This window comes from Teleopsis dalmanni, chromosome X (assembly GCF_002237135.1).
Source record: "Teleopsis dalmanni isolate 2A chromosome X, ASM223713v2, whole genome shotgun sequence".
In the NCBI taxonomy this organism is placed as follows: domain Eukaryota; kingdom Metazoa; phylum Arthropoda; class Insecta; order Diptera; family Diopsidae; genus Teleopsis; species Teleopsis dalmanni.
The window spans coordinates 4,928,678-4,944,307 of record NC_051848.1 but is presented as its reverse complement, the minus strand read 5'-3'; the positions used below and the strand labels follow the sequence as shown (position 1 = coordinate 4,944,307).

Here is a 15,630-nt window from a genome sequence, read left to right as displayed (position 1 = left end):
TGTTGTTTTCCGTAATTTATTTACAAAGTACGTGTCGTCACAGTTTAGAAGAAACTGTTATATTTAGAAATTACAAGCATCCACAAAAGCAACAACAACAACAACAACAGCAACATCGTTTATTATTCTATAAACCAACTCAAAATAAACTACAAGTACTACATAATCAACAACAACAAATACAACATACTTTTTATAGTGCAAAATACTTATACATTAAAAGGAATTTAAACTTAAACAATTTTTGTTGTTGTGCTTTTAACAGCCACAGCCACAACAATAACAATAACAATAACAACAGCAATACTAAAAATAATTGTAAGCCAGAAACGTACAATAATAGCACGTATTTTACTTGCTATTGACTAGCAGAAATTTTAACTGCATTCCCTTATAATATTTGTGCTACTGTTGTAGTCGCTGCTGTTGCTTTTACTGTCACCGTCGCCATCAGCGTCGCTGTTACTGTTGCCAGTGCAGCTGCTGCTGCTACTACTACTACTACTACTACTTGTACTGCTATTGCTTATTTGTTAAGTTATAAGCAACAATTGAAGCAAATCTGTTTCCACCACACTGCTGTCAGCGTAGTTATGGTGGATCCATTAAAAATCTTTTGGGTTTTGACAAATAGCACCTATTTGGGTAAGTACAACAAACACTAAGTAAGCATTACTTACTTACTTACTTAATTGCAAATACTCGTAAATAATATATTAATAAAAATAATTATATATTTTCTCTTAACATTTTATGATTATTGGTATAATAAATATAAACTACCGTAAATAGAAAGATTATATTAATTTAAATAATTATTTTGGAATACAGTTTCACCTCTCATTTCATTATTAATAAACATAAATAAACTATATTATATGCCGAAATAAGCAATGCCGGAAGGAAGCCATAGCTAAATAAACCGAATCCAGTCATTTAACTTCATTACCAATTCTAATCGGGCAACACTAACTCCGCTCGTTAGAACATGATTTGAAGTTATTGCATGGAGCAGAGTCTGTTAAAGGAACATTACGATAGACAAACACTTACCTACCGCTCGTCTATCCTTTCTGCATTAATTTTAACATATTTATGTTAATGTCTTTAATGCTTTACGCATTACTAATGAGTACAAATACGCGTAGTACTAGTATTTTGATTTATGCATACGAAATTGAATTGCGAACTCAAGTGTATGTAATTCGATATTAAATATTTACCAAACTGAATTCAACTGAACTCAACTCTCAACAATTCGAGTAGTCGGGTAGTTGGTAGGTAATGTTCTCTAACATTCTCCAGCATTTTCCGGCATATTCCAACAATGAACAAACGTTTGCATAAACCACGCTTAATTTAGTTTTAATTAAAGTAATAATAATTGTGAGAAGTTAACAAATGTTTAATTATGTTTGCATATAACAAAATGCCAGTGAGAGGAATAATTAAAATTATACAACTTCAAGTAATTTTGAAATACAGTGAAACCTTTAATAAGCGAACACCAATGGGAACAGAAAGTCAGGCCATTTAAAAGCATGTACCTTCCATATATCGTAAAAATTGACTATAAGCAACATTGTACATTTAAGAGATAGCAAAATGGCAATGAAAACTATAATTAAGTAAAACAATATACAATTTTAAATTATTTTGAAATACAGTGAAAGCTTTAATAAACAGATGACTTACTTATTAACACAATTAAAATGAAATTTTCGGGGCTAATTGGTCAATAGTTAAAAAATAGATTATTTAAAAAATATTTATTTGTTTTTAAACGATTTTATTATAACCGATATTTCCACTATAATCTATTGTCATCATCAGGGTACTAACTGATTGACTTTATTTCACAATGATGCGGTTTCTCTTCGCCATTTTCTTTAAAATCTTTAAATTATTCATTATTTGCGAAGAGAACATCCAAGTTCCATTCATTCATTATTTTCTTTTTACAGTCCTGAAAATATTCATTAATTGCAGAAAAAACTTTTTAATTTTTTCAAGGTCTTCTTCAAGGTCTTCTAATCATTCATTAGTTACAAAGATAACCTCAAAGTTCAATTGATATATTTTCAAATCGATGCACTTTCTCTATATCTTCTTCATTAAAATCTTCAAAGAATTCATAAGTTTTAAAGATTACCATCAAGTTTGATTGATATTTTTCCACACCGAACTAGTTTTTTTATGTCTTCTTCTTTAAGGTCCTAAAAATTCCTAATTGCAGAGATTACCTTTAATTTCGAATGTGTAACCTTTAAACCGAATGTGTATGATCATGCAGCATAATGTGATTCGACGAATTTTACTATTGCATTAAAAATACTAAATAAATTTACAATCACTCTCAGAGTTTTTTCAAGTAGTAACTAATCTCTTTTATGAATTATTTGAGGAGAAAATAATCCATATATTTAAAGTAACTTTTAATTAATTTAATTTAAATATTGTATTCCCCAAAATCACTTTAATTTTTGTTTCAATACATTTTCAAAACTAAAAATTAATTGTTCCAGTTTCTTATCCCATATGATTTTCCTAAAATCTAATAAATTAATTGAGCGCTTTAAAGTCAACCTTCGGCTCCACAAATTTGATTAAGACACAAATATGTTAAACCAATTGATAGCATTTAATTTCTAAACTATTTTAGACCTCCTCAATTTTTGTCTAAATAATTAAACGGTTTAGGATCTGTTACACCCACAGGGAACCTCCTCTTGGTACTAGTCGGCTTAATTGAACGTTTAATTTGCTGACCCATTATTTGCATGTACAAGTAATTTATCTCCACATATGTTTATGGCCAGACCCAGACACGTACGAACTTCATCAATAACTCAGACCATATCATATTTCTATTTGCCAATTTCCCTACACTCAGCAAACACACACATGCATACACAAACACAAATACAAACACAAATCCAAACAGTAGCATGAATACAAATATAAGAAGAGTTATTAAAGGTTTTAAGGGATTTTCTGCTTAAGGATCACACACAAATTGTTAGTTTGTCTTACACAACTTTTATAATCTCATAAATTTACAATAACGCATAAGTTCGCTTGTAAGACGTTGTCTAATACTAAGACGGCAGCTCAATATTTGTGCTTAAATATTTGCCGGCTTTTATGTCTGCAGTGTCTTTAGTGTCTATGGCATCCATCGCATTCATCGTATCCATGGTGTCTGGGGTGTCTATGGTGCCTATGGTGTCTTTGGTGTTTATGAAAAGATTGATACACACATTCCGTATATAGGTATAGGCTGGTAAGTAGCACTTTCGGTATGCATGTAAGGTTGACTTCTATTTACATAAATCCATCATTTATTGTAAGCAAACAAGCTCTGTAGTTTATTTGTTTTGTTTGTGTTTACCGTAAATTTTGTTTATTTTAGTTATGGTATATAACGCGTAACATTGGCATTTCTAAATACAAAAATTCTTATTTATAACAAATATATTTAATAACATAAATTTTAATGAAAAGACTTCACATTCATGGCTTTGAAAATTAACGAAGATTTGTGGCATATATCATTCGCATCCTTCTAATGCGCATCCAACTACCAGATGATTTTTTACATTCACATAAAAAATAGCAAAACAGAACTTAAATTTCAAGAAACTAAAAGCTATATATGTATCTATACGGTTCTGTCCTTGTGAATGTGACATAACGTCTTTGTTATCAATTTAAATCGAACTCTTTATGGAAATAGACAACAATGACATTCATCGATTAAATCGCGTTATACTATTCTTCTCGAAGTCATGGCCGGCATGCTAGGGTGCCTTAAACCTTATGTTTCTAGTGAAATGTCTGTTCGGAAATATTGTTGTTTTCTAAGAGTGTGCCCATTTATATTTACGTATTTCATTTGTAGGCCGTGTGCAAGTTCGAGTAAATCAGTGACGACGCGTGCCCTATCTGGAAGGGTGTGCGGCCCTTCTACAATGTTATTTTTACATGTACCACTTAAATTAAAAAAGATAAATTGAAATATATAAGATGTTTTATTAATAATAACTATATTATATTAGGCAACAATATATTCCCAATACAATATTTAATAATTCATTAACAAAATAACATATTAAACAAATTAAATTAATAATTTATATATAAGTTTAATATTATATCAATATGGAATAAATACAACTTTTCACTTATGTCTTTTAACATCAAACCAACTTTTTTCAAACAAAAGAGTTTGTATTTAGAACCATACATGTTTATGCAGTGATCAAACAAAATCAAACCCACCTGCAACGTATAAATGTGCGGACAAGTACCCCGCACAGTAAGCGACAGAAATTCGTGGGTGCTACTGTTAAAAGGGGAGAGACGAAATGTGATAGAAATGTATGGTGAGATGAGCTGCAAACTTCAGCCGCTCATGTAACCACTTTGGCAAATCATCATGTTGGATTCGTATGCATGCAGTTGATATTCGAATAGAACAGAAAATTACTCACATACAATTCCCACTATATAAATCTCTATTTCTGATATTACGAACGGGAGCACACGTACATTATTTTGTTCATATGCAACGTATGTATGTGCGGACAACTTCTTTGCACACAAAGGGAAGAGACGAAATATAATAGAAATGTTCTGTGATTTGAGCTGCAAATATATGAGCACAACTAACAAGTATAGCAGCTAACAGAAGCAAATTGATTGAGTTTTCATAGACAATTATGTATATTTAATTGTTTTTGCTAAAACTTTAAAAATATATATATGGAAATGTAATAAATAATAATAATTGTTGATGTGAAGATACTTAATAAATTTATATACCTATGTTATATGACATTTTGCAAATTATGTTAGGGTGTTCACCGCACACCTCCGCACCTTAGAGCAGTCGTCACTGGAGTAAATTAAGGTAAAGTAAATTGAAATTTTCTAGGAATTTTTTGCACTGCACTTAAGTTAATATTTTTTTATTTATTTATTGCAATTATTTATTATTTTTGATTTAACGTTTCCAAAATTATTTAGTTATTTATTAAACATCTTGTAAAATTATTACAATGGTAACACCTAATTTACCAAATTTTTATCTAACTTACCCTACTCAAAATTCTGGTAAATACCAACATTCGCTGCCATACCGACATAATTTACTATTTCTTTTCACAAGTTTTACACAGTTTTTAATTAAAAATACTTCGTTGATGCTCTAATTATTATTTACTAAATGATTAAACAATATTAAATCGATTTTTAACCTTCCTTTTTAACTAAACTAAATTCTTGATATACACTAATATTTTCCATAGAAAGGTTTTTTTAGATAACTCTAGTTTGAGTTTCCGGGCATTCTAATACAGGAGGAAATGAGCATGCAGCTTGCTAGACTGGGCGCCTATTTTACCGATACCATAATTTCAATTTCTGCCCCTGTCAGCTACAGTCGGTAGTTGGTTTATGACCATTTTTTGCTACCAACAAGTAGTGAATGACTTGATACCATACACATCGGTATCAAGATTAATATATGTCTTTACAGCGCACTAGGCCATAGGACGGCGTGGAACTAGGCTCAGTCTACGCTGTATTGTCTTCCGTAACACGTGCCTACCTTGAAGAAAGGACATCATGAAGAAGGAACATCAAAATACCTTTTGTGTGTATGTCCGTGCTTCACTAGCACTAAGCTTAACTTTTTGGGGGCCTCCTTCTTTAACACACTTAACGATATTTCCAGCAATAGCGTTGACCAGACTCTCGCTTTTATAAATGCTTAAGGCCGGTTCTAGATTAATCTTCTTCTACCAATTTTTACGAGGATCTCTGGATTCAAAACAGCTTTCTTAACTAATTAGGGAGGATTCGTTCGTCCTTCCACTTCAACTAACTAACTACATTACTAGGATTGTTTGAGAAAATTGAAACATTTTTGAAAGTATCAAATATGGGGCATTATAATTTTCATACCCTTTTAAGTATAAGAAAGTATTTGATACTTACGGGTATTTATTACACTAAAGTATCTATTTCAGTTATTTGCATAAACCGTTTCTAAAATATTAAAACCTATAAGTTCTTTTAGTATAGTTTTGTATACTATCCAGTAAATATTTAAAATACACCTTCGATATGTTCTCGTTTTTCGGAGAAAGAAGTCATCCCCTGTACTTAACACACATTGGTGCGGTGTGGTATATATTATATGTAACCCAACTCGAGCGAGTAGATACATTCCGGCATAAATGTTTATTTATAATTAATTTTAATCAGTTTTTGTGTCTCAGTTACATTTATAAACAATATTATATATATTTTATAAATTTTTTTCCCGTTATATTTTAGTGCAGTAACAATATTATTATTTTTCGGGCCAAAGTGCACTGCTATAAATTTATGTGAAAGTCGAAAATTGTATTCTCATCTTGTTGGGTTCATAAAATTTACGTACAAATTAATTTTTTGCTGTGTAGTGAAATGAAATTTATTATCATTAAATATGCAAAAAGTTAATAGGTTTATGTGTGGATAGATTTTTAATGTCATACATAATTTGTTTTTATGCCACTGAAATGCCGAATATTTGCACAAATATTTATAAATTCCATTGAAAAAATTCTACATTTACGGATTCATTCAGAGTATTTTGAATAAATTAAATTGACACTAAAAACAAATTGTATTTGCACATTTGAAACACTTTTCGAATATTTTCACTAAATGGTATTTTATTTTTTTTTCTGGAATTAATTAAATTGCTTTTGTTTATCGTATTATCATAAATTAAATAATCAATCTCAATATGATTATTAAAACAATATGATTTCATATTTTGTGAGAAATCAATTATTTGATATTATGAACTATTATGTTTCATATAATATGTTTCCACTGCTTACTTAGTAAGTGTGACCTATAGCACATTCACATTGTGTCATTAAGGCGGTTTAGCTTATTAAAGTTACTAATGAGAATGGTTTATCATACACAAACTGCTTTTATATTAATGAGCTCATTATTAAAAAATCAGCTCATTTAAGGCGAGAAATATTGAATGCACCCCTTAAAAATAAATTTCCCAGAAGGAAAATTATCAAAATTTGAAATATGTATGATATGTTTCCCCCTTAAAAATATATTTCCCATTAGGAAAATTGCCAAAATTTAGCATATGTATCATATGTTTACTCTTAAAAATAAATTTCCCACAAAGGAAATTTGACATATGTGTCATATGTTTTAAATATAAAATTTAAACAAACAACAGTTGAGCTGTAAACAAAGGTACTGAGTAAGTAACTATTTAATAAAGTCGTTGTTTTTATTAATTGATTAATTATTAATTAATTGAATTGATATCTAAAATGTGCATAAATAAATTGAATATATCAATTATATATTTAGACGAAGTTTATTTAAACAAAGAGAAGTTCTCTAAGAACTTTCAAAAAACTTTCTGACACATAAAAGCTCTCCCACAAGCATTAAGTAACTTATGGCAATGGAAACGATAAAAACTTAAAGTGGTTTAAGTAACTTTCTAAGTAAGTAGTGGAAACATGGTATTATTTAGTTAATATATTCTCATATATATATAGAACAGAAAAAAAATTGTGTTAGTCATATATCAAATTGAAGAATTATTAATAAATATATAGAACTAATAAAAATTTTTAAATTTTTAACTACACAATACAAAATCTTTTCTTATATCTATTCATAGTATAATAATAATTAATTTAATTAAATTATAATTATATGATTTCTTATACTAAATTCAATTATATTAGTCATAAAGAATATTAACCTAATTTAATTATATTTCCATATATGGAAGCATAATCTCTTCCAAAACTCTCCTGCACAGCCTCAGTCACTTGTTTAATTTATTTGTTTTTATTTAAAATAAATTTATTGTTATTACTGCACTATTTGCGCTATTTCCAGCATGAGTTTTTACCGCCCTTAATGAATAACTGCCATGGGAGTATTTCAAACTAATGGCAGTGCCATCCGAAAATGGCGTTGACTGCGAGTCAAGCAGTGTTGCCATCACAACAGGAAATACTGGTAGCGCACTTCTTTGTTGACGTGAGCAAAATATTGATGCATCTTCGCTTTAGTTCCGCTTATTTTCGTAATCGACATTTGTTGTTGTTGTTGTTTTTTTATTAACCGTGCGTAACAATCTTCTTCTTGGTGTTGAAGAACACCGCAGTTGGAGTATCTGAGGTAAAACTTCAAGTTTCAGTACAAAAGTAAAGAATGTTTAAAATTCAGGACATCAAATTCAATAAATTCCTGCGTCTTCTTTTTCGCTTTGAATATTTTCAATTAACGTGTCTTGTTTTTTTTACTCATAAAGATAAATGGACTCGAATTTATTAATTAAAATTAAAAAGAATGTTAGCCAATACAGCTTTAAGTATCTGAAAAAGTTGAAGTGGCGTGAAATTTTGAAGTACTTGAACTTTTTTGAATTTCTCATTTATTCCCATATTTTTATTTAAATAAATTTAAATTTTACTTTTTGAGATGCAACCACTTCTCTGCCAGAATTTACACTTTTTTTGCACTTCTGCGTTGAATGTAGGACAGACACTTCCCTTCGGTTTCAATGTTTTCGCGGTTTTACATTGTTTGCGTTTGCTAAATTGTTTAAAATATTCACGAAGCTTGCGAGCTGCGATGAAAGAGGGTTCTGACAGTGGCTGCATTCAAGATACGTGTTTTCAACGAAACTTCCATAGTTCCATAAGAGCAAAAAAAAAAAAAAAATCTTTTATAAACTAAATGCTGGAAAGTATTACAGGGGCCAAATGCTCAATAAAACTTATCGCGTTTACACTATTACTAACCGACATCCGTGCATTATATACTAATATTGTGAACTTTTAAGAGATGCATGTATTCAGATAACGCCGATATCATACTTAACATACAAAATTGTATCAGTAAAGCACTTTGAATCTATTCTTTGCTGATATTCTAACTGAAGAGTCCTTTTTTCTTTTACCTCAAATGTGGTATAGTTATTAATGTTCTTAAATTTTTTATTTTAAAAGATAAATTTAGTAAACGGTCATATCAAAAACTTGATCCCTCATTTTGTAATACAACGACTAATATTTAATAATACTCCATGGAAAAAATTACGCTTGATTTACCAATCAAAAACGCCATATTTTTTACCATAGTCGAAACTATGCATGAGATGCTATTTACAAACACTATTTTTGTAATATATTCATTTTCAATATAAATCAATATAAAGGAATGTATTATATTGTTAAAAGAAGTTAGATATAGTTTAATATAAAATTCTGGTACATTAACAAGGTTTAAATGGCTAGCATAACAAATGGCGTTCATACCGCTGTAATAATTTCATGTTGAATAGTTATTTATGGAAATAGATATTGCTAAGTGAAGTGAGACAGATATACATTAATATAAACTTCTGACTTACTATATGAAATATATATCACTAATTATTCGAGCTGACTCCCATTAAACAGTGAAATACATATTCTTAGGAAATGAAAGTCAAAAATTACATCTTATAAGCTCAAATATAGCGTATGGAAAAATTTAAAATAAAATTTCATCAATAAGAACTTTTACAGTTCCGTTTTTACAGTTGATAAGCCATTATATTTTCTTAACATAAGTGACTTAGAGAAACTCAAATTATCACGCCATATATAGGTGTAAATAGAATTATAGTACATGAAGCTTATGATAACTTCAAATTTATATAGTAAATCATAAAGAGTTGTTTTGGAACAGAAGTGAACTACAACAACAAAAATTCATTTTATATTATTTTAATTTATTGAATTTTTGACTAAACATACAGATGATGATTACCTATCATTAGTGATGTTGGAAATAATTCATTTATTTAATTATTCGTAAATAATTTTTTGAGACTGCAAGTGCCAGGTATTGAACTCGTGCTCTGCTAAATTTGAAGCTCAGAGTCAACGCTCCTTAACCAACTGACCAAAAGTCGTACTTAACTTTTATATTCGCACTTTTTTCTAGAGTTTTGTTGATTTGCTATAAAAGTCTTAGTAACAAATTCACTTGCTGTGTTTAAATTAGAACGAAACCATAAACAAGCTGCAGAATAATTGAATTAATTAATTATATTTTTTATTTTTAATTGGTACCACATAATTTATTTATTTAAATCAATTAATTGCTACACACTGCAAAATTGTTTTTTTGATACAAAAAGTATTCGATTTAAATTAAATATAAATGAATTTTATTTTTCATACGAACAATAGTGTTGAAATTTAAAGAACAACAAATAACAATGTTTAAGTTAATTTGTATAGCTGTGGGTTATGCGTTTTTTTAATATCAATAATCAGTACTTTGGCTTTGTGTATTAACACAATAACCCACAGTTTAAATTGCAGAGGATTTATTTCCTAACACGTGCAGTGTGAAAATGCCATACAGATGATTACACAAATAGATGTAATCCCATGAACACTGACGGAAGATATGTGCCGAAATTCCGAAACTAGTGTATGGTCAGTTTCAGTGCAAACTTGATTAAAAACTCAATAAAATTTGTGAATTTGAAAATTTCTCAACTTTTCTATACAAAATAAATTTCTTGTCATAGGACAAAAATAATTTTTAATTATAAATTATTGAGTTAATTAACACTTTCTTGAACACATTATACAACACTTTAAAGTATATAAAAAAAAGTAATTGCAGCACCAATTTTCTTAAAATTAATAAAAGTTGAAAATTAAAAGTTATTCATAGCTTAATTTTTCTTCAAAAATCCGATTTGTTTTGATTACCTTCAGGAATTACCGACACGAGAGATTTATGAATTTTAAAGCAAGTAAAACCGTTTTAACGCCTTGCTCCATAAATATTTTTTTGAAAATTTTTCTTCTGTAATGTCATGGCTGCAATTTAGAGCGCTACGCCATACCATGTCCACACTGTCGTAGTCCACACTGTCGTAATAAAGCGCATTAAAATAAGATTTAAAGTGGTACACTTAAGGACCTTCCTAAAGGGGCACATAATTATTCCCTCAGCGAAGTGCACGGAACACAGAATGACACAAAATAAATATGAAAGAATATAAAAAATTTAACACGAAAATGATAAAATAGTCAACAAAAGTATAAAAAAATATACTTAAATTAAAAAAAAAAAAATAATTATGTATTAAAAGACATTGAAATACATAAAAATATTTATTAAGAGTTCACGTTTGAATGAAAGTTAATTTTTAGGGTCTGACAGCTGACAACCGTTAAATTTGTTTGTCATTTTAAGAATTGATGCGTTGGATTATCGGAAAATCGTTTTGAAAGTCTAGAAAATACAAAAAATTTAGATTCAGTTTTATTTTTCTGTATAGTTTCAATGCAATTCATCACATTTTGTTCAAAGATAATAAATTTTTGCAGTTCAACCCGAGCAACAATTTTACCAGGTTTGGTAAAAATCACAGATGCTGATTCCAAAAAAATCGATAAATATGATTTAGAAGAAATTTGTAGCGGAATTTATGAAATTTCCTTATGATGGTCAAAAAGGTATTCATCTGTACTTTAATTTTATGGAACACCATTTTATCTCCTGACCAAATAGAGAAGTTTTTCCCATTAAATATTGTTTAGACTGTTTAATCAAATAAATAAATATCGATAAAAAGTAGTGGAATACCACTTTCGTCCCAAAAGACTATGACAAACACGTTTTCGATCGGGTACACAGTCTTCATCTCGTTGTTGTTGTCAGTGAAATTGTAGTTGTGGCCCAATTTTATCGGCAAAGGATGATAAAAGTTGCATGACAAGATAAAAAAAGATTAGTTTAGGAGCTAAGTTGAAGCTGATGTACTATCAAAATTGAATGACATTTGGGTGATTGAAAACTGTTTCATAGCGTCTCTTAACCCATTGAGATATAGTTAAAAATCGAATGAATAACTTTTACATCCACAAAACTGTTTATTGTCATCGTAAAATTTGTTTCTCACAATACGTACAATATATATCGTGCTGAAAAATAAACTTTGGTGAATAATTAACAATTTAAAGGCGACTTTTAACTAAAAAAAGTCCATAAGAGTGCGGAAAGCTTTTCAGTAGCACAAAATTCGATAAATTATTTGCTTTTTATAAAAAATTAAGCACTGCTGAAGTTCTAAAAAACAGAACTGAAGATATGCTAAACCTTTTCAAATAAAAGCTTTTCATTCGGTTTTGATCTGCTAGCTAATAATTTTATATAAAAAAATATAAGTCAAATTTTTATATAAATGTATTGTTATAAAATAAAGCATTATTTAAATGACTTCCATCAGTCGTGTTACGGTAGATGATCCTCGTGACATAATATTCGTAGACACATTGCATTGAGATTTTTATTAAAATTCTATTTTAACATATAGCTTACACAATACGTATAAATGTGATTTATATATTAGTTATATATTAATATATATTAGTTATGTTAATTAAATAAGTATTAAATAATTAGTTATAACGTACAAGTCAAGTACGGCCTTAGGTCAGTTGGCTAATAAACGCTGATTCTGAGCTTCATTGGCGTCTCCTGCCAATGAGCGCAAGCGCAACCCATCTACGGATGGGTCGCGTATAGCAAAGCAACCAACTCAACTACCCAGAAGCTACAAGTTGCTCAACGTCACACTCTACGAAGACTCTTCAAAGTACCATGGTTCATTCGCACGAATGACATGCTAAGTGATCTCAAAATAGATCCGATCAAAAAATAATAAGGGACAAGACCCTGAAGTTATACGCGCTATAGATAACAAAGAGTAAAAATGCCCTGTTGCATTAACTCGGAAAAACATCAATATAAGAAGAAATATTCATGAATATTTAAATATAAGAAATAATTTCAGGATCACAGCCAAAAATTCAATTAATTGAAATAAAATAAATAAAATATTTGTTGTTGCAATTCACTACTTTTCGAAATCGCTATAACTATGCAATGTTAACGATTCGTCTGAAGAAGCAATGAACTAAATAATATTTAATATACAATTAAATTACTTTCTACATCACAGTAATTTCACATCTGTGTCTTAAAAATTTTTTTTAAAGAAAAGATATATATTTTGTTTTTCGTAATTTTTTTCTTGAATGACAGCAGATGTAGGTATTTTGTCTTCTATTATAAGAACTTATTTTAAAGCACTTTTCATGCAATGCACATATATAACTCGACGCTGACATTACATTCATTTGACTCGTATGAGATACAAGATACGTACAGAGTCTCTTGAGTGTATATATACAATATATGTGTTTTTGCTTATTACTTATAATACTTTCATTTCAGTGCTGTCTTTCCTGATAGCTTTATCCTTTCAGTACCGCATGTTTGGAAAATATTTTTTCGTGTGCTGCTCTCAGTATTTTTCAGCCACGGTTTTAATTGGTAACAAACATTAATTATTAGATACCTGGCACTACATTCCAACATATCTCTCGGATTTTTACTTATATTTTTTTCAAATTTTTTTCTTACTTATTCAGTCGTTTGTGTACTTGTGAAGGTAGTAAGATTAATTAACATTTTCACCGTAACGCGGCGGTTGGCGAAAAAAGTTGAATGTGCTTTGCCTCACAAACAAAAACGAAATATGCATTTCCTACGGAAAAATGAAACAAATATTTTTTTTATTTTTTAATTAAAAAAGGTGTTAATTAAAAATATTATTTTTTTGCGGTTTTGTACTCAAATAAAATTATTTTGTATATTTTATTTATGTTTTAATTTTTTGAAATCTTTTTGACACATGTCAGTTTCGCCTTAAGTCTTTTCGCACGCAACATTTGACCATTGCAGGTTTTTGCTCAAGACAGCCTTTCTCCAGTCCTAACTACTCAACTAAACCGTGTGCCATTTCAATTTGGAGTAAGAATCATGCTTCAGCAATTGCACCAAAAAAAAATGTAAAAAGCCCATGCCATGGAGTAAAATATTGTGGGAGACACAATTTCACATAAAAATGGAAAAAAATGCGATGGAAGAAAAAATTAAAATTGCAACCTAAATTCTAAAAAAAACGACATAACAAATAATTTTCGCGTCTTTTGTTTTGTTGCTCCTTTGTTGGTTTCACTTCCGTTTGTTACTGTCATTATTATCGCAACTCTTTCTCCATAATACTCTTTTCTTTTTTGAATATTTTTCAATTTTTTATCTATTTTTTCCTAACATCTTTCCAGCATATCTGAAATGCACTGAAGGAATTTGCTTCTACTTCTGTCACATTTTTCATCAGTACAAAGCATTAACTGAGTTCGGAATAAAAAAATATTTTAAAAATTTAAATAGCAAAAAAAAATAATTGTTGCATTATGACGACATGTATTGGATCTTGCAGTAGCTCTTCCAACAGAAGAGCCTTCCACTTAGATGTGGTATATGAGTTAGTGTATATGAGGCATCGACAATAATACATAGCAGAATCACTCCTACTCATATACCAGTGTAAGAAGTAAATAGCAAAAATAGCAAGACTTTCAACAAATCAACAGAAGATAATATATGATATCTCTAACAGTAAAATCCGAACTTATATTCATCTCTGCTATAGGTACACTGTGAAATTTAGAATTTAATAAAATTTAAAAATTGGTTTCTATATAAACAGAAAAATATTCAGATTTATTAACAGGTAGATAGCCAGATAAAACTCCAAATCGACAAAGAAATGTGAGCAGATGAAAAGGAATAGATCAAAAGGCAATCAAATAGGTAGACAACGGAATTGATGATGGACACATATACTAACAATTGTGTATTTGTTATACATGGGTTGCTTATATTAAGTGAATCCACTTACTTAAAAAAATAAGACATTAACAAAAAACATTTTTTGCTATTGGAGTAAAAAGTCATTTCATTTCATTCAAGAAGATTTGATAACATCACTTTCTAAAGATTATATTGCGCTCTATTGGGCAGCTTTAACTTAGATGGGTACCATCTAAGCTAGCTCGAGTTGCTTTTGTTAGCTCGAGTTGCCACCTTTAGCTCGAAGTGATGTATAGTGCCCAATGTTTTGGCATTTTCGAATATATTTACCAATAACTCAGCCGCAATGCCGGCTATTTCCTGACGGATGTTCGCATTAAGTTGACCTAGTGTTCTTGGCTTGTGTTGCATAAAATTTTCAACAACAATTCACGTCATAAAATGGATTACCATAGACTAATAATGCACCTGTTTGATATTTGCGATAATTATTCAACGCTGACATCTACAACCGCGATGTTTTCATTAGACTGACGCCTCGGATTAGCGACAGTGTCAGAAGATAAAAATCTTTCGTCAAATTATTTTATTATGTTTCTTGGATGCCGGACTTTTTACTTTTCAGAAGTTATTTTAAATGCTGACCTGAACAAATTCGATAAGTCATTCTTACTTTTCTTGTCAAAGTTAGAGAGCTGTCAGTTGAGTCCACTTAAATTAGCCAACCCTGTATATCGTTAAACGAGAATTAAAGAAACATGACTAATTTTAAGTTCTTAGCAGTAAAGTCTACTTAGGTTACTCTAAATTCTACATATTAATCCGTTATCCTTACTCTATTCT

The 15,630-nt window shown here is 29.6% G+C and overlaps 1 protein-coding gene across 1 annotated transcript in view; it reads left to right on the top strand.

The window, feature by feature from the left end:
- The first annotated feature begins 278 nt into the window (after positions 1-278).
- LOC119689016 (putative neural-cadherin 2) overlaps positions 279-15,630 on the top strand; it is a 93,543-nt gene continuing 78,191 nt past the window's right edge. The window contains exon 1 of the mRNA XM_038103748.1: positions 279-645. Within this exon, the coding sequence (XP_037959676.1) occupies positions 594-645 (52 nt within the window). The 5' untranslated portion in view covers positions 279-593. The remainder of the gene's footprint in view (positions 646-15,630) is intronic.